The following is a 24,871-nucleotide window of genomic DNA, read 5'->3' as shown; positions in this document are numbered from 1 at the left end:
TAATGCTCTTGTCTTTTATATTTTAAAGTTAATTCTATGACACATTCTTTCCCCATCCTCTCTCTCTTCCCTCCTTCTGTTTTTCCATGCACTCAGTTCCCTCAGTTCAGTAGGAGATTTATATATTCTGGTTGTTACCATTTTCAGTGACTCAGCTAGGAAGGGCAGCCATCTCCTTTTTGCTCATCTATTTTTTTTGGCAGATACTTCTTAAAATGCAGCCAGTTCTTTTTCTTTAGGATACTGTTATAACTTTTTTCTATGCGTTTCTTAATTCCTCTGATTTTGGAAATAAAACTTTTTTATCAGGATTAAGACCCTAAAAGAACAGATTTGGGGGAGGCTAGGTGCCGCAGTGGATAGAGCACTGGCCCTGGAGTCAGGAGTACCTGGGTTCAAATCCGGCCTCAGACAGTTAATAATGACCTAGTTGTGTGGCCTTTGGCAAGCCACTTAACCCTTGCAAAAACCTAAAAAAAAATTTATCTGTGTGGCCTTGGGCAAGCCACTTAACACCATTGCCTTGCAAAAAAAAAATCCCTAAAAAATAAAAAAGAACGGAGTTGAATATGTAACCAAAAAAACTGGGATAATGTGTAAAGAAAACTGAATTTGGAGTTAGAATAGTGGAGTTTGAATCTGAACTCTGATATTTCGTTCCTTAGTGTCTGTGGGCAAGTTTATTAGCTATTTAGGTCTTAAGTTTGTTCATATGAAAAAAAGGTTTTTGGAGTAAATATCCTTAAAAAGGATCTTTTCATTTCTAAATCAATGATGCTGCATTACTATTATTTCAGAATTAGATCTTTGTGTCCATACACACTTTACTCATTAACATTTTTCAAGGCAATGGGCTTAAGTGGTTTGCCCAAGGCCACACGGCTAGGTCATTATTAAGTGTCTGAGGCCGGATTTGAACCCAGGTACTCCTGACTCCAGGGCCAGTGCTCTATCCACTGCGCCACCTAGCCTCCCCACTTATTAACTATTTCATTTTTTTTTCTAATTGTGCCAACAATTTATTGTAGACTTTAATATTATGCTGACATTTTCCTTCATAGATTCTGTATTACCAAGTTATTAAGAGTAAAACTGTAGTGATTCCAGCATACAAAATTCCTTTCCTTTTTCTTAAGGACATTTTAATTTCAGAAGGGCTCTCTTTGGCAAGGAAAGAGGTAATAATGTATCCAGGATTTCATGGTCTCTGGGACCAACCACTCAGCTAGAATGTGTGACCAAGCTAAAGTGTTAGTGATTGAAGGAATAGTAAGACTCCTACATGCTGATGGGCTAAGACCTAATTCTTGGATTATAGGAGGAATGATTTATCTCAGATTTTCTTCTGAAAAAATTTTCTAGAGTTTTTTTTAGTTTAGATCAAGATGAACCTTGTTATATCCACAGGGATCTTAGAAATATTGCAAAAATGGTACACATTGAATAATAACCAGAAAGTTATTTTATTAATGTATTAGGGAAATAGAATTTCTTGAATGGTGGACTCTCATGTCCAAGTGACAAATTTCCAGATTTTGTTATTTTATTATTTCATCTTCCACCCAAATTAATCTGTATGAATTATGTATCAGTATACCAAAAAGAAGAAGATTGGATTTAAGATTGCTCCACTTATTAAACCCTGCATCTGCCTACCTACACCCTTATTGATATGTGTTTGCAAATGTTCTCTATTTGAACTATAAATAGAACCTCCTTTGTTGGTGTATTTCTACATGTTTTTCAAAAGTCTCATGAGTTTAGGATCTTTTTATCTTTGGTAATCACACAGCTTATCCTAATTTTATACCTTCCTTAAAAATGGCATTACATATTTTATTAAGCATACAAAAGTGTATATACTAACCACTTTGAACAAATGGCCAAACGACTTCATCTAAAAGGAAGTTAATCAGGTAAGTTAGCTCTTATGATTTGTAACTTGACAATAACTGTCAGATTAGTCCACTTATTAAAATGTAGTTGTGTGGGCATATATGTGTGGATGTGTTTGGGGATGGGTATGTGTATGTGTGTATATGCAAGTGGAAGAGAGTTTGGGCTAAAGAGTGTCACTGTGATAATATGCATGTACTTAGTATACTAGGAAGAGAGAATTGGAAACTGAAATTTGCAATGTAGATAGGATAGCTTAATCTGGATGTAGATATTTATGACATCATCTGCTTTCTGATGTCAGGGAGATGAATTTTTGTTGGCTTTATATTTTTTTCTCTTTCTGCCCAGTCATCTGGATGTAAAACATTTTGTTTGAAGCAATTGGATTTTTGCACAGTTGTGATGATCTACCTATATGTTGGAAAAGTACTCAAATACTAAAGTTTTGAATGGTGGGATGAGATAAGATTTTTTTCCACCTAAGATCCCAACCTAGAAATTGTATATGAGCCATTTAGGGGTTATATCTCTAGACCATTCCACTGTTCTTAGTTAGCCACTTGGCACCAACTAGTCAAATTAAGCATGTTGCTTTGGAAAAATTTATGTACTTTGAGTTCAAATTTAGTTTCTGCTATTTATTTTTGCTTCACAAAAATCACTTGATTGCTCTGCTTATTTGGTTTTTTTGTTCGTTTGTTTTTTTAGGTTTTTGCAAGGCAAACAGGGTTAAGTGGCTTGCTCAAGGCCACACAGCTAGGTAATTATTCAGTGTCTGAGACCAGATTTGAACCCAGGTACTCCTGACTCCACGGCCAGTGCTTTATCCACTGCGCCACCTAGCCTCCCCTACTCTGCTTATTTGTAAAAGGAGGATGGACTTGGACTAGAAGATCTAAGAACTATTCCAGTCCTGGTTCTAATAACTGTTTCCTTTAGGACTATGATGTTTCTACATGCCTTATATGCTCTTCTGATAGCAACTTGTTTTTTGGGTTTTTTTTGTTTGTTTTTTGTTTTTTTTGCAAGGCAAAAGGATTAAGTGTCTTGCCCAAGGCCACACAGCTAGGTAATTATTAAGGTCGAATTTGAACTCAGGTACTCCTGAATGCAGGGCTCTGGTGCTCTATCCATTGCGCCACCTAGCTGCCCCTGATAGCAATTCGTTAATAAAAAACAAAGCCAAACTGTTTTTGAGGTAACTTAATTTTAAAAACAACCACCTAGTCCTTCAATTCCTGTTGAGAATTTAAAATAGCCACTATGATGTAGATAAATTAAGGAAAGGTCTGGTTTCCAAAGCAAAAGGATGAAAAACCATACATTTTAACTGTTTAAGGAACTGTAAAAGAAATTTGAGTTTTGGTGTCTCATGTAATATTTCTATTATATTGGGTTCTTGGTTTTTTTATTGTAAGTAAACTTAGGCTTGGTAGTTGAGAATCTGAAAGAGTACTTTGTAAAAATCATTTTAAAATTTTCTACATTTTCTTTTCTAAAGAAATTTTCTAGTTTTCTAAAAGATTCTAAGCTATTTGAATGCAAACTAGAAAGAACTATGCCCTGCAATGAAGATGGAAGTTGTCTTGACTTAAACTAGAAAAATTAGATTTTCTTATCTTTGAGATATAGATTAGCTGTAATGATTCTTTTCTCTGCATGTAAATGATGCCAAATAGCTATTATATTAGATGAAATCAGTTTTTTTGTTCATAAGTTGGAACCCCCCCAAAAAATGAAGTAATTCTGCCTTCCCTTCTTTAGGAGAGATCAATGGCAACTATTCATTGTACCCAATCATCACTGGGACATTATCCCTTTCCCACTTAACAGAGAGTTTGCAGCATGCAAGCCAAGAATTGAAGTCATCCCTGGAACAAGGTGGTACCAGAAGACTAGAACAATCTACTTCCCAATTAATTGGACCTCTTATCATAAAGAAAGAGGGGGAGGTGTCAACCCAAAGTAGCAACATTGTTGAGCCCTGTAGCAGCTCTTTTTTGAGCTTGAACTTTCCTTCACAAACACCTTTGGAGAAGGAGCACCCGTTGTTGGCTGAACAGCCAGCAGAATCCACTCTGACTTCACCTGAAAGCAAGGGAAATAAGAAAAAAAAGAAGCTCAGGAAAAAGAAAACTCTGCGAGCTACCCATGTGCCAGAGAACAGTGACACAGAGCAGGATGTCTTTACTGTCAAGCCTGTAAGGAAAATCAAGGCTGGAAAGATGGCTAAAGGAAAAGTTACAACATCCACATCTTTGGGACAGGAAGATGGGAGAATTTGTCAGGATCAAGACAGAACCAGAGATGAACCTGACAGTGACTCTTCCCTGGAAGTCCTTGAAGTTCCTAACCCTCAGTTAGAAGTGGTAGCTATAGAGTCATCTGAGTCTGGAGAGGAGAAACCAGATAGTCCATGTAAAGATGATACTTGGAACTCTACAGAGCATTCCCTGCTGGAAGCCTCTCGTTCTGGTTGCGATGAAGTGAGCTCTACCAGTGAAATTGGAACACATTATAAGGATGGCATCCCTAGAAGGTAGTAATAACTTCTTGCCTGAGCAGCATGGCTCTCACTAAATTTTCTTTCTGCTGTGAATCAGCTTTTACCTAAGTTGTATATATATATTCTATACATATATGCAGGTGAAAGGGAGATGGTGTATATATGATCATAGGGTAAGAGCAAATGATAATCCACTGGATAGTTTGCCTGTTCCATTGATACCCCCAATATTTCTAAAGAACAAATAGACCTTTTAGCTTTTTTGCATGCAGTTGCTCTGACAAATTTATGGGATAAGAGACAACAATCATAAAAGACAGTCATTGATGGGTTGTGATTGCCATCAATGGAGGGAATATCCATATTGATGAGAATGCAAATTGTTTCTTGAAATTTGAGTAGGGAGAACAAGATGAATAAAAGCTCCACCATAGCATTTGCTTGAAGTAACATTAATTTTTTATTTGATGATTCATTTTAAAAATCTTCACTGATACATATTATCAGTTTCATTTAAATCAGTCTTTTGGTAGATCTGTGTTGCTGATTTGGCCAGTAGCTTATATTTTATTTTTTTTAAGTTTTTATTTTTAATTTTATTTTTTCCAATTACATGTAAAGCTGGTTTTCATCATTCATTTTTTGAAAGATTTTTAAGCCCCACATTTTTCTCCATTTCCTTTCCCTCTCCCCTCCCCATGACAATGAATAATCTGATATAGGTTATATATATACAGTGAGGTTTGACATATTTCCATATTAGTCATGGAGCAAAAGAAGAATCAGAACAAAAGAGGGAAAATGAGAAAGAAAGAAAAAATAAATTTTAGAAAGTAAAAATAGTATCCTTTGTTCTTCAGATTCTATAATTTTTTCTTCTGGATGTGGATGGCATCTAGCTTGTATTTTAAAAACCTATGAATTATTATTAGAATTTTTCCTACTTTGTCTGTTGATGTTAATGCTGAGGTGTCTGCTTTTCGTTTGTAGTGTGGCTGAAACTCAGACTTCCATCTCCTCGATAAAGGGTTCAAAGAATTCTTCAGGTATTTAATTTGTTCAACTAGAAAAGTATTATTATTGCATGTATAAGGATCCAGTGCATAAAGTTATATTACAAGTACTTCCAAAGTAGAGCCTACTTTTTCTGACCTAACTGAATTGCTTGTGCTAACATGAGTTAAAATTAAAAGTAGGTAAAGTTTGCCTTTCATTACTTACCAGTGCTTCTCTATTTTCAAAATTTAGTTAACATTAAGTGTTTTAAAATGTGACTTACTGTTTTACTTCTGCCATAGCTACTTGCGTTTCAAGGGTACCAGTTAAGAGAAAGCAGTACACAATGGGAGGAATAGATCTCTAGAGGGACAATTTGGTATAAGAGAAAGAAAGAACTCTTTAAGTCAGAAAAGATCTTGATTTGACTCTTACCTTTAATTTTTATTGTCTGTGTAATCATGGCTAAGTGAACTGATTTCTCTGAACTTTAATTTCTTTGCATGTAAAATGTACCAGTCTCTTCAGGTTGTTTTGAATCTCAAATTAGATAATATAGGTAAATAGATATGTTGATTTGTAAATTATAAATCACTTTCTATATGCCAGCTCTTCTTTAATATTGGTCAGTACTGGGGGCAGCTAGGTGGTGCAGTAGATAGAGTACCAGCACTGGAGTCAGAGTTCAAATGCAGCCTCAGACACTTAATTACCTAGGTGTGTGACCTTGGGCAAGTCATTAAACCCCATTGCCTTGTAAAAAACAAAAAAAGAAAAAGAAAAATTGTCAGTATATCAGGTAGTGTGTTAAGGCTAGACTTAGAGCTATTTCTATCCTTTTTTTTAAATCAATGATAGTATTGTTAGGTAATGATTTATTTGTGGATATTGTTAGCTCCTGGCAGCCATTCTTGTGATTGAAAAGACAAACTTTAGAAAAACAAAATATTCAAAATCTCAGACCAGATCTTAATTAACTTAGTCTTAGAAAAGGAAATTGAACTAACTGTAAAGAAATTATTTAAAAAAAAAAGCACCCTTACTCAGGTAGATTCACAGAATTCTGTCAGACTTTTAAAGATCTATTAGTAACTATACTTCACCAAATTATTTTGAAAAATAGAGAAAGAAAGCACCCTACCAGAATCCTTTTATCAAACAAATATTTTACCTATGCCTAAACCTAAGAAGGACCAAATCACAGAAGGAAATCTCTAGGCTAGTACTATTAGTGAATACTGACTCATTCTAAACAAAATCTTGTCATTTATTAGGACCAAGTTGGATTTATATCAAGGTTGTACAAATGGTTAAACATTAGGAAAAAAGTCAACATAATCATATTAAAAACCGATCGATAGATTTAGGAATAGCACAATTATTTTATGCTAAAAACTCCACATAGTATAGGCGTAGAAGAACTTTTTTTTTATATCTATTTAAAACCCAAATCAGCACTATATGTAATGGTGAAATGCTAGAACCTTTTCTAATAAATATAGCAATTGAAGTATGGTTGTTCCTTCTCATCACTGTTATTTGATTTATTTCTAAAAATTGTAGCAATAGTAATAAGTGTAAGACATGAAAGCTCAAAAGATAGGTAAAAAAAACTGTTTGCTGATGATATTATGGTATAATTGGGAAATCTGAGGGATTCAGCAAAATATTGGCATTCTTAATAGCTTTAGCAAAGTTGCTGGCTATTATAAAATATAAAAATATATAAACTCTCAAAAATCAAGAGCATTTCTAAGAGGAGCATTTCTAAGAAACAAAAATAGAGAAATCCCATTCTAAATAACTAGAAAATGCATGAAATAATAGAGTATCAGCCTTGGAAAGCAAAAAAGAAAAAGATAATTGCATAGATTCAATTACAAAGAACAATTTGATTATCTGGAGACATTTTAAGCTTTTTGATTAGGTTGAACAAAACAATAAAATTGAAAATACTGTCAAAGTAATTTAATCAACCTACCAAGGATACTTCAAAATACTTGAAACAATAGTAACTGAATTCATTTGAATATGCAAAAGATCTAGGTGTCAAATGAAATGATGAAAAGAGGTAAAGATAGAGGGTAAAAGTCTAGAAAATTTATAGATTTCTTCAAAATATAATTCATTAGTCATCAAAACTGTCTAATATTGGATTTAAAAAAGATTGAAACAGACCAGGTAAAGAAGAATCAAAAACAATGGAACTCAATGGCTCAGTGTCTGATGAATCACTTTGGAAAAAAACTGTTGGAAAACTGGAAAGCAGTCTGGTGGAACTGAGGCTTAGACTAACTCCTATCACCGTATTTCAGAGTCCAATCTTAATGAAAATGTTATTTTAATATTAATGATCCAATAATTTTAAAAAAATTAGAAGAGAAACAGGTAATATACTTCTCACAGATATTGAGAGATATGATGTATTCATAATCAAACAAGATAGAAGAAAAAACATAAACCATAAAACTGATAACTTTAATTACAAGAAATGTAAGCTTCTATACAATGACAAAATGAATTCACTTAGATTAAGAAAGGAAGCAAAATTTCAGATTTTTCAGTAAGGATTTGATATTCAAAAATATATAAACAACTGAAAAAATGACTAATAGCCAAATGATGGATAAGTGGTTAAAGGATAGGAACATACATTTTTCAAAAAAAGAATTCCCAGTCAGCAAAAGAATCACAACAATGAGAGAAGTACAAATTAGAGCAACCTCAGGATTTTATCTTATCCCTTGCAAATTGGGAAAGCTGATTTTAAAAAAAAGGCAATAATTTTATGTCAAGGAATTGTGGAATTATCATCGTAATAATAAATTGTTGGAGAAGTGAAATGGTATAACTATTTTGAGAAATGTTTAAAATTCTATAAAGTGACTAAAATTTCCATATCCTATGAACTTTGAATCAGAGACTAGGTTTTTGCCCCAGTGAAGGCTTCACTAAGATATTTATAGGAATATTTTTTGTATAAGCTAAGAAATTGAAATCCTGAGGAAACCCACTGATTGAGGAATGGCTACACAATTCATATCGTGAATGTAATGGAAGTGTTGTAGAAAATGATATGTGTGATGAATAAAGAGAAGCATGAGAAGATATATAAAAACTGATGCAGGCTGAAGGCAGCTAAAAAAAGCCAATATGGACTATGACTACAATAATATACTTGTAAAGAGCAACCACATGGGGGAAAAAAATCAAAAGTGAGTGTATCAGAAGTATAATGTTAACTTGAGTGAAGAGAGGAGAGAACACTCCAACCCATCCCTTCATGAAAGTTGCAGATTGACTGGTGTTACATATTGCACATAAATTTGAATTTTTTTTTTCACTGTATTGATCAGTTGTACTCATTTTCTTTTCTTTGTATTTTTTTTGGAGAGGGGTCTTTACAAAATACTTGTTATTAGATCTTTGGAGGTGGAGTGATAGTGATAATGGGGATAACCGATGATGATGTAAAGAAATTAGAAAAAAATCAGTGAAAGTTTAATTTAAAAGGAAAAAGAATGTGAAAAGACATCCTTGCCTTGTAGAAATCTCTTCAGAACCTGGAGATGATGAAGAACCCACTGAAGGAAATTTTGAGGGACATCAAGCTGCAGTGAATGCCATTCAGATTTTTGGGAACTTATTGTACACCTGTTCAGCTGATAAAACAGTTAGAGCCTATAACTTGGTGGTAAGTAGACTGATTCATTGGTGTTATTTTATAATTTTGGGCTAACAATATTGTTTTCCCTATGAAGAATTAGAATTTTATTATTCATCGCTACCAGTTTTCAAGAAATGATTTAGTTTTTAATTTAATCTTTAATAATTTTACTTTCCCTTTTGTCAAGTGAATATGTATATCTAGAAAAACCAGCTCTTTTAAAAAAAAACAACTTGATATTAGGGGCGGCTAGGTGGTGCAGTGGATAGAGCACCAGCTCTGGAGTCAGGAGTACTTGAGTTCAAGTCTGGCCTTAGACACTTAATAATTATTAATAATTAATAATTAAGTGGCCTTGGGCAAGCCACTTAACCCCATTGCCTTGCTAAAGCTTTAAAACAAACAAACAAACTTGATATTCAGATTCCTATTCAGTCATTTGATATCTCTGTGACTATCACTTAAGCTTTCAGTTTTTTAATCTGTAAAATAAAGGGATTGGACAGAATGACCCATAAGAACCTTTCTAGCCCTTAATCTTAGGATCATCTAAAATTTAGTCACTACTCTAGCACAGTTATGAAAATGAATTTGTGACCATGGCCTAACTGAATCTAGGTAGTAACCCAAATTATCTGCCTCCCTGGGAGAAGCTCTGGGCTTGCTTGCTATGTTAGAGGCAGATTTTCTCTTGGACATAGTGGAGATTGCTAGAAAGAGAGGCAAGCTGCTACATCCAGAAAAATGGTTAGATGTACTCTTGGTACAGTGTGTTGAATCCAATTTGTGATAATAAATGTTGCATTGAAAGAAAATAAAAATAGAATATGGGCAAGGACAAATAAAACTTTAAAAAATACTTCATGAGGGCTTTTAATAAAAATAATCTTTAAAACGTAACTTATTGCTTCAGGAATCTGGTTGTGATTTTTCAAATATGATGTCAATCAAGTAATTTGCTACTTAAACACAAACTAAACCTATTGCTACTTTTGTGTGTTTAAGTACCTTTTATTGATGCTTTTTTGTTTCTATTCCATATTTATTTCCAAAAATATCATCATATTTTCTTATTCAGCAAACTATCCTTTGTAATACTTTGAAAAAAGAAAAAAAGCAGTTCAATGAAAATAACACATCAACCATAACTAACAGCAGATGCAGTATTCCATAAGCTATTGTCTTTCACTTTTCTAATGAAGGGAAGTAAAATACTATATTTATCAACCGCATCTAACAGCAGATGCAATATTCCACAAGCTATTGTTTTTCACTTTCTAATGAAGGGAAGTAAAATACCATATTTAAGCCTGGTATACTGTATACTATATGCTGTTGCAAGAATCTTTTTGGCCTGCTATTCTTCTAATGTGTCTTTAGCTGTTAATTTGTTTTTTTCCTTTATTCTTCTTGAGACTGTTTTCCAGTTAATGCATTATGTTCCTACCATGTTCAGGGTTTGAGGGATTTTTTTAAAAAAAGCAAGGAAGGAACTTGCTTTCCACTGAAAGGTACAGAGTATAAACATATAATTTGAAGAAGGAGAGATTACTAATAAAGAGAGGAGTCAAGAAAAGAATCCCCAGGCTATATCACCTGAACTGAGCCTTGAAGGCAGTTAAGAATTTCAAGAGCCATAGTTGAGAAGGAAATTGAGGCCAGCCATGGAGAAAGCTCTGCAAGGGCATGAGACAGGATGCATCCTTCAAGGAATATCACTAGACCATTAAGTGGGTTGTGTCAGCATAACTAATAGATTAATACTGGAAAGGGAAGCTGGAGCCAGAGTTGTGAAGAACTAAAGATAATAAGCTTGATGAAATCATATTTTATCCTAGTGGCAATAATGATTTTTTGAGTAGGAGAGTGGCATACTCAGTTTACTTTAAGATGTTTTTTGGCAGCTGTGTGTGTGTGTGTGTGTGTGTGGTGGGGGGGTGGATTTCCTTGGCCATACAGCACTCAGGAATAAGGAAAGGTTAGAGACCTCCTGGGCATAGGGCTGTGCATCCTCCTGCCCAGAAAGATGGTCTAGGAAATAGGTAATGAGATACTAGAAAAATCTCTCATTCTTTTTTCCTCCACATGCTCATATTTAACCTCATTTTGGACAGTCCTAAACAGAGTTTCTTTGTTGGGATTATAGAATGTCAGAGCTGGAAACAATCTTAGAGGTCTTCAAGTTTAACTCTTTCATTTTCAGGTAACTGTGGCTTGGAAAAGATTAGATGATTGTTCAAGGTGTCACACCCAGTTGATGTCTGAGATGGCCACTGGCATTTATATATGTTTAAAGTTGTGTTGGGTTTTTTTTTTGAGTTTTTGCACGGCAATGGAGTTAAGTGACTTGCTCACGGCCACACAGCTAGATAATTAGTAAGTGGCTGAGGCTGCATTTGAATTCAGATACTACTGACTCCAGGGCTGGTGCTCTATCCATTGTGCCATGTAGCCACTCTCTCTTTAAAGTTTTAAGCACTTTGCATGCATTATCTTTAATCATCAGTTAAGCATGGAGTCAGAAGACCTAAATTCCAAAATTCCAATCTGACTTCAGATACTTACTAGCTGTATGGTGCTAAAAAAGTTACTTTTTTTTTTTATAATTTAAAAAAAAAATTTCTTTAAGGCAGTGGGGTTAAGTGGCTTGCCCAAGATTACACAGCTAGATAATTATTAAGTGTCTGAAGTCAGATCTTAACTCAGGTCCTCCTGACTCCAGGGTCGGTGCTCTATCCACTTGCCACCTAGCTACCCTGAAAAAGTCACCTTTTTGTCTCAATTTTCTTATCTGTATAATAATTTGGGGAAGGAAATGGCAAACCACTCTAGTATCTTTGCCAAGAAAACTCTTTAAAGATATCATAAAGACTTGGTTATTACTGAAATTACTGAATTAACATATATAACATTTGATCCTTACAGGAAAAGTGTTATATATTCCCATTTTATAAATGAAAAAAACAAGGCAGAGAGGATGTGACTTTTTTTTTTTAAGTTTTTGCAAGGCAATGGGGTTAAGTGGCTTGCCCAAGGCCATACAGCTAGGTAATTATTAAGTGTCTGAGACCAGATTTGAACCCAGGCACTCTGCCACCTAGCCGCTCTGAGAATGTGTCTTACTGAAGTCTTTACATCCCTTTAAGATTCCTCACAGGCAGGATTTGAATCCAAATTTTCTTGACACCAAGTTCATCACTTTTCATTACCATTATGCTTTTTGTTACATGACTTACAGCCTATTTCTTCTAGCATGGATTTTAATTTTTTGTTTCCAATAAAGAAAATCAGTATAGGGAGTTTGAAAGTTAACAGAAGGATCCATATAGGGAGCATATTGATTTAGAAATCACAAATTAACATTGTGTTATATTGTATTTTTTATTTGTTTTGTTAAACATTTTGTAATTTTATTTTAAATCTGCAGCTTCACAGAGCTCACATACTAAAAATTACTAAATTTCAGTAAATGTTTTAAGAACAGAAAATAATGCTATTCACTTGATTCTTCAAGGATAATATTTTCTAAATTAGTTAGATGTTGATTTTGAATATAACCTGTAAATGCTGTAAATGAGAGTGGTGTATTTTTAGTATATTGTTAGAATTTTTAAGTCAGATAAAGTTTGATAGAAATTTCATCTTTTCATACTAAAAATTTTTTATTATGCTTATTTTTTATAATTTCATGCTTAATATTTCAGGGTTTTTTGGTTTTTTTGTTTTTTGCAAGGCAAATGGGGTTAAGTGGTTTGCCCAAGGCCACACAGCTAGGTAATTATTAAGTGTCTGAGATCCGATTTGAACCCAGGTACTCCTGACTCCAAGGCCGGTGCTTTATCCACTACGCCACCTAGCTGCCCCCATGCTTAATATTTCAGAAGGAAATGTTGATAGCACTGAAATTTTCTCATAGAAGTCAGTTCTCTTTTATGAAACAACATTATCCCAACTACAAATACAAACACAACTTAAGGGTATGTTGATTTAGGCTTTATCTAGTCTAGTTCCCCATTATTGTTTCTTTTCTTTTCTTTTTTTTTTTAAGTTTTTAATGGGGGGGGCAGCTAGGTGGCATAGTGGATAAAGCACCGGCCCTGGAGTCAGGAGTACCTGGGTTCAAATCCGGCCACACAACTAAGTTATTAAGTGTCTGTGACCGGATTTGAACCCAGGTACTGCTGACTCCAGGGCCGGTGCTTTATCCACTATGCCACCTAGCTGCACCCCCCCCCCCCCATTATTGTTTCTTAAGAATAAAAATTTTATTGTCCCATTTCTTTCTTCTTTTCTCCTACCACTCTCCCAGTTTTTTTTTTAAGTGTGGAGGCAGAAATAGACAGGGTTCACTTGAAAAGAGCATTATTAAATACAAATACCATTGTAAACAAAGTATTTTAGTCATTGTAGTTTACAGTAATAATAGCTTTTGCCCATAATAAATTTACAAATAGCAGTAGCATAGGGTAGAGGAGTTGCTATATGGGGTAAAATAACTGAAAGAGTGGAGACTTAAGTAGAGTTATTCTCTTTTGCTTTGTGAAGAGCATGTGATCTCTTGCAATTTCACTGTGAACCCACTAATTAACTGTTTAATATTGTTTAATGCATTTCAATTTAAAATTACCTGAAATGAATCAGTAGATTCATTTATTTTTGCTAAAAGATATACAGGTCATAATTTTTTCCTCTTCAGAATCATTGTTCTTTAAAACATGAAGCCAGATTTTTATTTCTCTCTAGAAGAGTAGAACCTATAGGAAGTAGCTGGCATGTTTGTGCTCCAAAGCCAGCAAATATTCCCATAAACTATTAATCCCAGTTGAATACTTCTAGAGAACCACATTTCAGGAATTCAAACATGTAGACGTAAATTCTTATATTTAATATTTCCTTCATTTATGTGTTGGAGACCCCTTTCCCAAGATAGAAACTACCATTCCCTACTGAAATGTGCTCAAGTATGCATATGTTAATTTGTTATACATGGGTTTTTTCCTACATATGGTATTTATTTTCATGGATATGTGTCCTCACAAATGAAGGTATCCTGGAAATAGTAATTATAGTTCATATATATCCCAGAAGCAAAATGCTCATCTATCCTGGGTTTTGTTTTAGACTAGGAAATGTGTGGGTGTCTTTGAGGGACACACCTCCAAAGTGAACTGCCTTGTGATTACTCAGACCAATGGAAAGAACTCTGCCCTGTACACTGGTTCAAGTGATCATACCATCCACTGCTACAATACCAAGGTAGGTATACCCTGAGAGAATTGAATGATGGATGCTTTTTTTTATTTGCTTTTTGTGTGTTTGGCCCGTGGCGGAACGACTAATGGACATGGATAGCCTGATAGGACCTTTCCATATGTGTTCTTTGCCTCTTTGATTATGAAGACTTGGCCTCCCATTTACTCTATAAACTTAATGTACTGTCATGATCCAAGAAAAATCATCTTAGAACATATTGGTAAGATTGAGTAGTGTTTCAGGGACAATTCCAAGCATGTTTGTTAAAGGAGATAAAGTTGTTTGGGGAACCCTCTTAGCTCCTCTATTGATATCCCTTCTTTCTTTGATCCTTATCTGTCAACAGTACATTCCCTGTGTCTCCATCTTGTTCTCAGATAGGAGTAAACTAAAACTGTGCTAAATCTTAATTAATGTTTGATCTTTTGATTGCTCCTGAACATGGCAAAACCTTTAGGACTTAAAAGAATTAATTTATAATTGTAGAATTATGGGCTGGATGGCTTATTACCTCTTTTGACAGAGAATAAATACTGCTCCTAAATACCCTTGGACACAGTACCTGAGTTTGCAGAGAGATGTATCAGAAAAGGAGAGGAACATTTTTCAAATGTCTTTGATTATTGTCTAAATATTGATTTGACCTGTCTGCCTTATTATGGTAAAAGCTTCACTATCAGAACTTTTCTCCACCCTATGCTCCTAAGGCCTTTAGTCTTGGTCACCCCCCCCACCCCACCATTGGTAAGTAAATGATAATATAAGCATTTGATTCATTCTAATAGGTTCTCTAAATGTTTGCCAGCCCCCTTGAGAAATATCAGGAAAACTAGGTGAAATCGTCTTGTTGAAGAAAAAATATAATAGTGATGATGATATATCCCAGAGTAAGAGTTACAAAGCAGTGCTGTAAAATAAGTAGGTTGTCCCAGAGGATTTGTAATGTCCCCTTACTACTCTAAATTTCTAATCCTGTGAGACTCACAATTCTGAGAAGTGTAGGTAGTGCTAGTAAGGGTCTGTTTGTGCAGATTGAGACAATAAAGACTTGGAGATAATTTGTCTAAGATTCTACAAATATATAGGATCCTTTATATTCCAGTCTTATTTCAAGACATTGAAAGTCCACAGTATAATTAGTATTGAATAATTAATTTATATTATTCTCCTGAGTGTTAGATGTCCTAAAAATTGGGAGATCTAGGTATTCACAAAGTTTGAAATTGAGTCAATTCATAACACTTTCTTTTCACATAAAGTTCCAAATGTTCATAGGATCATAGAGTTTAGACTTGAAGGCACCTTAGAAGTCTTGTAGACAGATTCCCATATTTTACAAATGAGGAAAATGAGGTACAAAGTAAACTTGCCCAGGTTCACACAACTAGTAAGTACCTCCTGATCTGGGATTCAAACACCAGGTTTTCCTGACTCCAGGGTCTAATTTCCTGTTCATTATCTTCTTTTTTTATTTTATATTCTTCACATGTTTTTATTCTGTAATAGACTCAAATAGAACTTGTATTGAACTTGTTCAGAGAATAGAGTATTTGAATTCTTTAATTTTCTGCCTTAATGATTTATTGTTTACTCTAAATCAGAAAAATTTGTTTTTGTTTGAATTTGTGATTGCAGGGCTTTCTATGTATGCATCGAAAATGTTAGAATCTATGATCTTTAATATACTATATTTACCGACTGAGAGATTTTCTAAGTTTTGAGTTATCATTATGCATCAGTTCTAGTTCAAAGTTATTCAAAACATATTTAAAAAGTGTATGTCATTGAACAGAATATGTACTTAATCGCAGGATATTCCCTATACTTTTTTTAAGTAGGTCCTTGATGTAAGGTTGTTGTTGTTGTTACTGTCATTACTTTCCCCTTCCTGAATAAATTCCAAGTAATCAAAAATTGTTAATGTAAGTCTTCTGATTAAAAATTCTTCTCAGACCTCGAGGGGGGTGGAGCCAAGATAGGGAATCCAGTCTTAGGAGCTCTCTGACAAAACTCATAAACTAAGGACTCTAACTAAACTAAAGAGACAGAACCCACAAAGGGACCCAGTGAGGCAGTTCTCCTACTCAAGGTAACCTGGAAAAGAGCAGAAAGGCTCTGCTCCCCGGGTCAGAGGGGTGGCCTGTCGGAGGGGTGGCCCGCCAGAGCCAAAGAACTTAAGCCTCTCGGAGGCAGACCCAGGGCACTGGGGGCCGCTGAGCTGCAGCTGGGGAGTCTCCTGGGCTGCACCCCGGGAGCACCTGCATGGGAGTGGGGGAGCAGCAGGGGACCTCTGCCTGGTGAGTACGTGGAGCCCAGCCCTCAGGGCATACAGCCAGCAGCCTAGACCCGGAAACAGAAGCAGGTGGAGCCAGTAAGCAGGAGCCCCCAGGGCATGAGCCCATTGAGCTGAGGGAGGGGAGTGAAGAGAGACTGTGAGCTGGGTCCTCTGCCCCTGGAACAGGACTCTGGAGCTCTGACCACATTCAGATCCTGATCGCAGTCTAGGCCCCCCCATAGAACAGCAGTGGCCCCCCCCCCCCACCTCGGCCCCGTGGCAGGGGGGGGGTGCATATTCATAGACCAGGAGGGAGGACAGAACCTCACACATTGAGACCCTTGTGGGAGTGTCCCAAAAGCTCAGGAAGCACCCCCAAAAAACAGGCTTAGGCTGGGAAAATGAACAAACAAACAAGAGGAAGACCATTGAGAAATATTTTGCAAATGAGCCCAAGAGGGATCAAAATACTCAGTCTGAAGATGAGGAAGCACAAGCTCCTGCATCTAAAGACTCCAAGAAAAAACAGAAATTGGGCTCAGGCTATGACAGAGCTCAAAAAAGACTTTGAAAATCAAATGAGGGAGTTAGAAGAAAAACTGGGAAAAGAAAGGAGAGAGATGCAGGAAAAACATGAAAATGAAGTCAGCAGCTTAGTCAAGGAAATCCAAAAAAATGCTGAAGAAAATAGCATGCTAAAAAACCAGCTTAGGTCAAATGGATAAAACAGTTCAAAAAGTTATTGGGGAGAAGAATGCTTTAAAAAGCAAAATTGGCCAGATGGAAAAAGAGATAAGAAATCTCTCTGAGGAGAATAAATCCTTCAGACAAAGAATAGAATTCAGGGAGATTGATGAATTTACCAGAAATCAGGAATCAATACTTCAAAACCAAAAAAAAATGAAAAATTAGAAAATGTGAAATATCTCATTGAAAAAACAACTGATATGGAAAACACTTAGGAAAGATAATTTGAAAATTATTGGAATACCTGAAAGTCATGATCAGGAAAAGAGCCTTGACATCATTTTCAAAGAATTACTACAGGGAAATTGCCCTGATTCTAGAAGCAGAGGGCAAACTAGAAATGGAGAGAATCCACCAATCCCCCCGAGAAAGAGATCCCAAAAAACCAACCCCCAGGAATATTATAGCCAAGTTCTAGAACTCCCAAGTCAAAGAGAAAATATTACAAGCAGCCAGAAGGACACAGTTCAAATATCGTGGAGCCGCAGTCAGGATCACACAGGATTTAGCAGCAACTACATTGGAAGCTTGTAGGGCTTGGAATACAATATACCGGAAGGCAAAAGAGCTTAGAATGCAGCCAAGAATCAACTACCCAGCAAGGCTGAATGTCCTCTTCCAGGGAAAAAGATGGACTTTCAATGAACCAGGGGAATTTGAAAGGTTCCTTTTGGAATGGCCAGAGCTGAACAGAAGGTTTGATCTTCAGATACAGGACTCAGATGAAGCATGGAGATTGGAGGAGATGGGGGGGAAATATGAGGGACTTAATGAGGATGAACTGCATGTATAGAAAAATGATACTGATAATATTCATATGAACCATCTCAGTTAATAGAGCAGGTAGAGGGAGCTTTTATAGTTGAAGCACAGAAGAAAGCTGAATTCGAAGATAAAATATGGTGTAAAAATGGAGTCAATAAGGAAAAAGGGAAATGTAATGGGAGAAAGAAAAAGGAGAGGGGGAATAGTCCAAGCTATTTCACATAATAAGATTTTTTTTTTATTACAATGAGCTATTGCAATGATATGGAAGAGGGGAGGCAAGGGGGAATGAGGGAACCTTTGCTCTCATCAGAGATGGCTAGGAGAGGAAACAGCAAATATACTCAACGGGGTATAGACAACTGGAGTAAGAAGGAGGGGGGAGCAGGGGGAAGGGGTGGGGATGTGAATAAAGGAGGAGAGGATGGACCATGGGGCAACAGTGGTCAGATATAACACATTTTCTTTTTTTTACTTCTTGCAAGGGGCTGGGATTGGATGGCCTGCCCAAGACCATAGGGCCAGGTGGATTCTGGGCCTAAGGGGTGTTATGGGGGCTCAGGGCTTCTTGGCCCCAGGACCAGGGATCTGTCTGCTGCACCACTCAGCGACCCTACAGCAGAGTCAGAGTGAAAGGAGAGAGAAAATAGAGTACATGGTAGTGGAGAAATAAGAAAGGAGGGAGTTGCGATCAGCAATGGCAATATTGGAAAAATATGGAAGTAACTTTTGTGATGGACTTATCATAAAGAATGTGATCCACTCACGACAGAGTTGATGGTGTTGGAACAAAGACTGAAATACATTTTTGTTATTATTGTTTGGGGTGGGTGCAGGGCAAGTGGGGCTGGGTGGCTTGCTTGGGGCCGCATAGCAGGGTGATCATTGGGTGTCTGGGGCCAGATTCGGACCCAGGTGCTCCTGGCTCAAGGGCCAATGCTCTGTCTGCCACCCAGCCACCCCTACTATTATTACTATTTTATTTTATTTTGGGTCTTTTTTTTTCCTTCTTTTTGGTTTTTGCAGGGCAGTGGGGATCGGGTGGCTTGCATGTCACATGGCTGGAGGATTATTGGGATTACGAGGCTGGATATGGACTTGGGTGCTAGTGGCTCCAGGGCTGGTGCTTCGTCCATTGCGCCACCTGGCCATAGCTACAATTATTACTATTATTTTTTTTTAATTTTAATTTTTTTTCTCCCCCCTTTACTTTTTTGCCCTAGCAAGTCTATATTCATGGGGGGAGGGGTATTTTGTTTACTTGTAAACAAGTATATTTTATTAATGTAAAGAAAAACATTTGTACAAAATGAGAATAAAAAATAAATTTAAAAAAAATTCTTCTCTTTTCAAAATAATTAAGTTTTTTTTTCAAATAGCAAAAATCTGTTGTTTTTCCTTCTCACTCCTCCCATTTCATTGAAAATCCCTTAGGACACCTGTGCCTACTTAGACAAAACAAATTCCCGTATTGTACCATAGCCCAAAAGTATGCCTTGCTTATATATCATAGAGAATATATTAAATTAATTTCATAATGCTCTATATTCAGATGTATCTTGACCATAAAAGAACTACTTTCTTTTATAAACCTCTTTTCCTGTTTTCAGAATGCTTTATTTTCTTTCATTTCCCCTAAGATACAGTTTGTCCAACATTTTTTGGGGTTTATTCTTATAGTGAACCAGATATTTGTCAATATCATCCCAGATTAATCCAGTATAAATCAATTTTTTTTTCTTTCCCAGATCTTTCTGCTGTTATTTTATAACTTAAATTTCTTGATCACTTAAATTTCTTACAATTATTCATTCCTTAAAGTTTAGTCACTCTCCAGTCAACTCATTAATTTTACTAACAATATAGATACCTTTGTGATATTGCTACACTGTTTTCTCTTAATGCATGTAATACCCAAAACATAAATTTTGAGTTTTTCAATTGAATATAAAAAATAGGAGTACAAAATTGAAGGTAAGAGGGAAAACAAAAATTGTTTTGGGCAAATCTACTTGTTGGAACTTGTAAATATAACTCTTTAGGATGATCTCAGAAATAGCTCTTTGTAAATCATATCAAACATTTCCTTAAATTTTCACAGCCTTCAGATGACATTGAACCTGATATAAGAAGTCATATTGATCATTCTATCAGATTTTTAACTTTGAAATTCACACCTAGTCATTCCTGCTTTTAGTTATAGAAATTGTTGATCTTATAAACTTAGATGGGATAGATTAAGAACTGATATTTTGAAACTTTTATTTAAAGAAAGATGGAAATTGAGGAGAGGAGCTTGGGATTAGTGTAGAGAAGTTGCATAATTTTACAGTCTTTTAGCAGAGGAGAATTTATTTCATTTATGTTGTCAGGTATCATCGGTAATATGGAACTTTCTCTCACGTTTTCAGACTAGAATGTGTTTGGAGAAGTTACAACTGGAAGACCGAGTACTCTGTCTTCATAATCGATGGAGAATTCTCTATGCAGGATTGGCGAATGGCACTGTAGTCACCTTCAGCTTAAAGGTTAGTGGTTATAAAGAGGCTGCATTGTTCTTTCTGCTTTTCTTCTCTTTATGGAAATGCTTTTCCTTCTTCTTTTGATAAGGGTAAGTAGAACTTGTCCTTAAAATATTTTGGTCTATATCTTACCAAATCAAAGAATCACAGGTTTTTTTACCTCAGATAAATAAAATAAATTAAGTTTTAAAGAAGTCAGATGTAGCAGGAGCTTGAGCCTAGGTTTCTTTCTCTATCCTGGTAGCCCATGATCACTAGGGGTAACTTGACCTGTTTTCAGTTATTCATAAGCAGTCCTTTTTCTACTCCCTTTAGAAAGACTTGATTCTCTTCTATCTTTGAAGGTTAATGTGCCTCTGGAGGTCTATCATTGTTTTTGGTGTCTATGCTGGCTATTATCAGAACTTTCTAACAGTTTGCAGCAAAATATTTGCAAGCTGATTTGATTTCTAACTCTAGTTACCTTTTTTTCCCCTGACAATGCATTCATCACCCCTGTTCCTAAGTACACACTCAAATCAAGCATTTAATGACTGTCTACTTATACTTAGATACTAGGTACTTTGGGCCATACTGTGCACCAGACTTGAAGTTATATTCTTCTTTGATAATAATATAAAAAATAACCAAAATGCAAGAGTATTTGCCTTTGTTCACTCGAATGGGAGAATTCCTAGTATGGCAGGAGTCAAACAAGATTATATAACAATATGAGCAAGATACCTTGATGTATGTTTGAATTACCTGTTGAATAGGAATGGGGGAATAAAGTTGGCTATCAAAATATGGAAGTGTTAAGGGGCTGCCTTGAGAATTAAGCAGAAGTACTTACTATGTTTAATATAGGAAGCATCAGAGAGGAGGAGACATAATATTTCTAAGAAAATTAATCTGGTAGTACTACAGCATGACTTGAAATGTGGAGAGTATTAAAGTAGGGAGACCATCAATGGGGCAATTGGTAGAATTATATGTGAAGGGAATAAGAGTCTAGATTAGGTGATGAGTCGAAATTGAAACCTGAGAAATAATTCTTGGCAAACAATTCTAAATTTGGTGACTTAGTGGATGTAGGAGATGAAGAAAAATAGTCACTTTTGAGATCAGAATTTTATATCTTTAGGAATCCAGAACAATAATAGTTCATTGACACACAGGAAAGTCAACTGATTTGTCACAAGAAAATATTAAATCTGAAGGAATAGTGAAAAACTCAAATGGAAATTAATAGTTCAAAGAAATCAGATTTTAATGCTGGATAGGGACTTTGAAGGCCTTCTAGTCTAGTCTCTCTCTTCCTTTAACAGATAGAAGACTGGAGTTTTGTAGAGACAAGACTAATGTAAATCATCAAAGCCATGAAAATTGAAATCATAAGATTATAGGAGTTATTTGAGGATGTATGTTTGTAATATGTAGTGTGAATTGAGAATTTCAAGGTGTGGATGAACCTCAGTATCAAATACCTTCATAGATTAAGGAAAATTGAAGTGGAAGAAAGGTTACTAGAACTGACAACAAGCTCATCTTTGACCTATTAGAACACATTTTCAATGGGAAATAATACTGGGGAGTACTTGTGCTCTAGCCAGAAGCCACCATTAATCATTCCCAACCTCTGTTATGTAGAGGTGAGAAGGAAACTTAAACAATATGAGGATTCAGTAAAATGTTGATAGAGGAGCATATATTTCTACTTGTATTTTTTGTCGTTGTTTTCTTTGGTTCCCTTTCACTGACTGAGTTGTCCTTCTGCATCAGTCTGGCAATTACAGTGAAAATCCTTCACTGAAGTCCTACTCTGATGCCTCATTGTGGCGTGGAGGTGACCCTGGGTTCTCGAAGGCTATGCCAGTGGAGCTCAAGCTCTGGCACAAGCTGGAAAGGCTTCAAGTGTGGACCCAGCAGCAGACCGTGTCTGTTGTCCGAGGACCAGCCTAGCTAAATTTGGAGAGGCTCATCACCAGATTGGCTGCAGGGTGATCTTTTAGCCATTTTAACTCTCATAGATCACCTAATAGATTATAGAGAAACTGTAAATTTATATTTGTAGATGGAGTATGGAGTACCTCCACTGATGAAATTACAGATTCTCTTAAGTATTTCTTGCTCATCTGTTACTGATTGAGAGCTTAGTCAGCCATCATTGGAAAGGAAAGGAGTGGTCCATCTGCATGTGTGTGTGTGTGTGTGTGTGTGTGTGTGTGTGTGTGTGTGTGTGAGAGAGAGAGACAGAGACAGAGACAGAGACAGAGACAGAGACAGACTATGTGGAGATGAAAGTATGGTGCACAGTAAGAGTGAAGAGCATTGTAAGAGCCAACCCTCAAAGACAGGTAGGTAGACTTCAGACACATTAGCTGTGTGGCCCTGAACAAGTCAATTAACTTCTGTGTTTGCTAGGTGGTTCTTTAAGACAGTTTCTGAGAAAGTGTGGATTTGCTTTGGTAGCAGGAGTTTTTTCACCCTTCAGTTTTTTTTTTTCCTTTTTCTATAGGGCAATGGGGTTAAGTGACTTGCCCAAAGTCACACAGCTAGGTAATTAATTATTAAGTGTTTGAGGTTAAATTTGAATTCAGTTCCTTCTGACTCCAGTACTGGTGTTCTGTCCACTGTGCCACCTAGCTGCCCCTCACCCTTGAGTTTCTGAGAAACTGCATATGAATACTTCAGTAACAGAAACTGAGATACAAAATGAATATCACTTGAGGGAATGACTAAGCAGCTTGTTAGTGCAAATGTGCATAAGAAACAATATGAAGAACTCGGGAACAAATGAACTAATGCTGAATGAAGGAAGTAGGACTGGGAACAATGACAACTACTGCATTGTAATGAACATTGAAACCACAGTTGGAAAAGCAGCCTGACTGTATAAGTGTAATGACATGAATACAAAATTTCCCTGGAGATGTCAGACTAAGTCCCTGTATTGTTTGGTTGTACTTATTTTGCTTTGTTAAAAGGGAGAAGATTAAGTGAAGTGAGAATGGGGAATAGTGATAAAAGGAAATGTATCCAGAAAAGTGTTTTTAAAAAGGAATTTATTAGGGCAGATTGAGTATTGGCATGAATCTGACAAGACAGTATAAGTTTTTACTCTAGGACAATGACTCTCTGCACATTACTAACAGAAATTTTTCTGAGGACTTTGTTCAGCAGGGGACCTACTATTTCATAGATCCATGGTTTATTTTCTAGACCAACAAGCAGCTTGATATCTTTGAGTGCCATGGTCCTCGAGCTGTTAGCTGCTTGGCTACAGCTCAGGAAGGTGCACGAAGACTGTTGGTGGTGGGATCCTATGACTGCACCATCAGCGTTCGAGATGCTCGAAATGGACTGCTCCTTCGAACACTCGAGGGCCATAGCAAAACCATTCTCTGCATGAAGGTATGTATTGGCTGCCAGGAGTTGGTATAGCATGTGTTAGAAAAGGTGTGGTATCAGATGAAATTTCCAATACTTAGAGCCTTTATTGAATAAAATACAGCTTTTCTGAAAATGATAATTAAAAATTTTGTTTGCATGCCTTATTTTAAGATATATTCATATTGGTAATAACCTTTACAAAGTGATAGCCCACCCAGAGTATTGATACTCTGGTACAATGGTAGTTAGCTTGAGGTAGTTTCATTCAGAACCCTTGGTGATGATGGAGATGGGCCTGTCATTGCAGATATATTTGATCTGAAAAATAATCCTTTTCGTCTGTATTTATATTATGGTTATGTCAAACCAGTCTGGAATATCAAATTCATCAAATGATAATTTTATGGACATCATGGGAATATGACAATTGCAGAATTTTGCCTATTTTGGCTTATTAAATTTTTTTTGTTTGTTTAAGGTGGTGAATGACCTTGTGTTCAGTGGCTCCAGTGATCAGTCTGTCCATGCCCACAATATTCATGTAAGTCACATTGATTCTGGCAGTGATTTCAGTATAGGAAGTTCCTCAGAATATACAACTTTCCTCCATTATAAAGGTTATTAGGATTACACCTATATACAGTAAGTTGCTTGGATGGACCACATTGAGCTCCTTTGAAGCAATGCCCAAAGGCTTTGATATGCTCAAGACATCAAGTGTAATTTGAGTTTTATAAGGTTTACTGTGAATTCCTAACATTTAAGTTCCAGATAATAGTGGGGTTTGGTAGGTCGATATGTGCCTCCAGTGTGTAGCTGAGATCAGAACAGTTAGAATGGTTCCTCATTTCTTAATTCTTTGATTATCT

At 36.1% G+C, this 24,871-nt stretch overlaps 1 protein-coding gene across 2 annotated transcripts in view; it reads left to right on the top strand.

Moving 5' to 3' along the window:
• ZNF106 (zinc finger protein 106) overlaps positions 1–24,871 on the top strand; it is a 90,003-nt gene that overhangs the window by 55,910 nt on the left and 9,222 nt on the right. Inside the window, exons 11-17 of one of the 2 annotated variants that reach the window (XM_074235174.1) lie at positions 3,664–4,438; positions 5,396–5,451; positions 8,950–9,095; positions 14,190–14,324; positions 20,520–20,636; positions 23,832–24,023; positions 24,481–24,543. In XM_074235174.1, the coding sequence (XP_074091275.1) occupies positions 3,664–4,438; positions 5,396–5,451; positions 8,950–9,095; positions 14,190–14,324; positions 20,520–20,636; positions 23,832–24,023; positions 24,481–24,543 (1,484 nt within the window). The remainder of the gene's footprint in view (positions 1–3,663; positions 4,439–5,395; positions 5,452–8,949; positions 9,096–14,189; positions 14,325–20,519; positions 20,637–23,831; positions 24,024–24,480; positions 24,544–24,871) is intronic. The other variant, XM_074235175.1, reaches the window with a different exon arrangement.

This window comes from Macrotis lagotis, chromosome 4, assembly GCF_037893015.1.
Source record: "Macrotis lagotis isolate mMagLag1 chromosome 4, bilby.v1.9.chrom.fasta, whole genome shotgun sequence".
In the NCBI taxonomy this organism is placed as follows: Eukaryota; Metazoa; Chordata; class Mammalia; order Peramelemorphia; family Peramelidae; genus Macrotis; species Macrotis lagotis.
The sequence above is the reverse complement of the archived record's forward strand: the minus strand, read 5'-3'. Positions and strand labels throughout refer to the sequence as shown.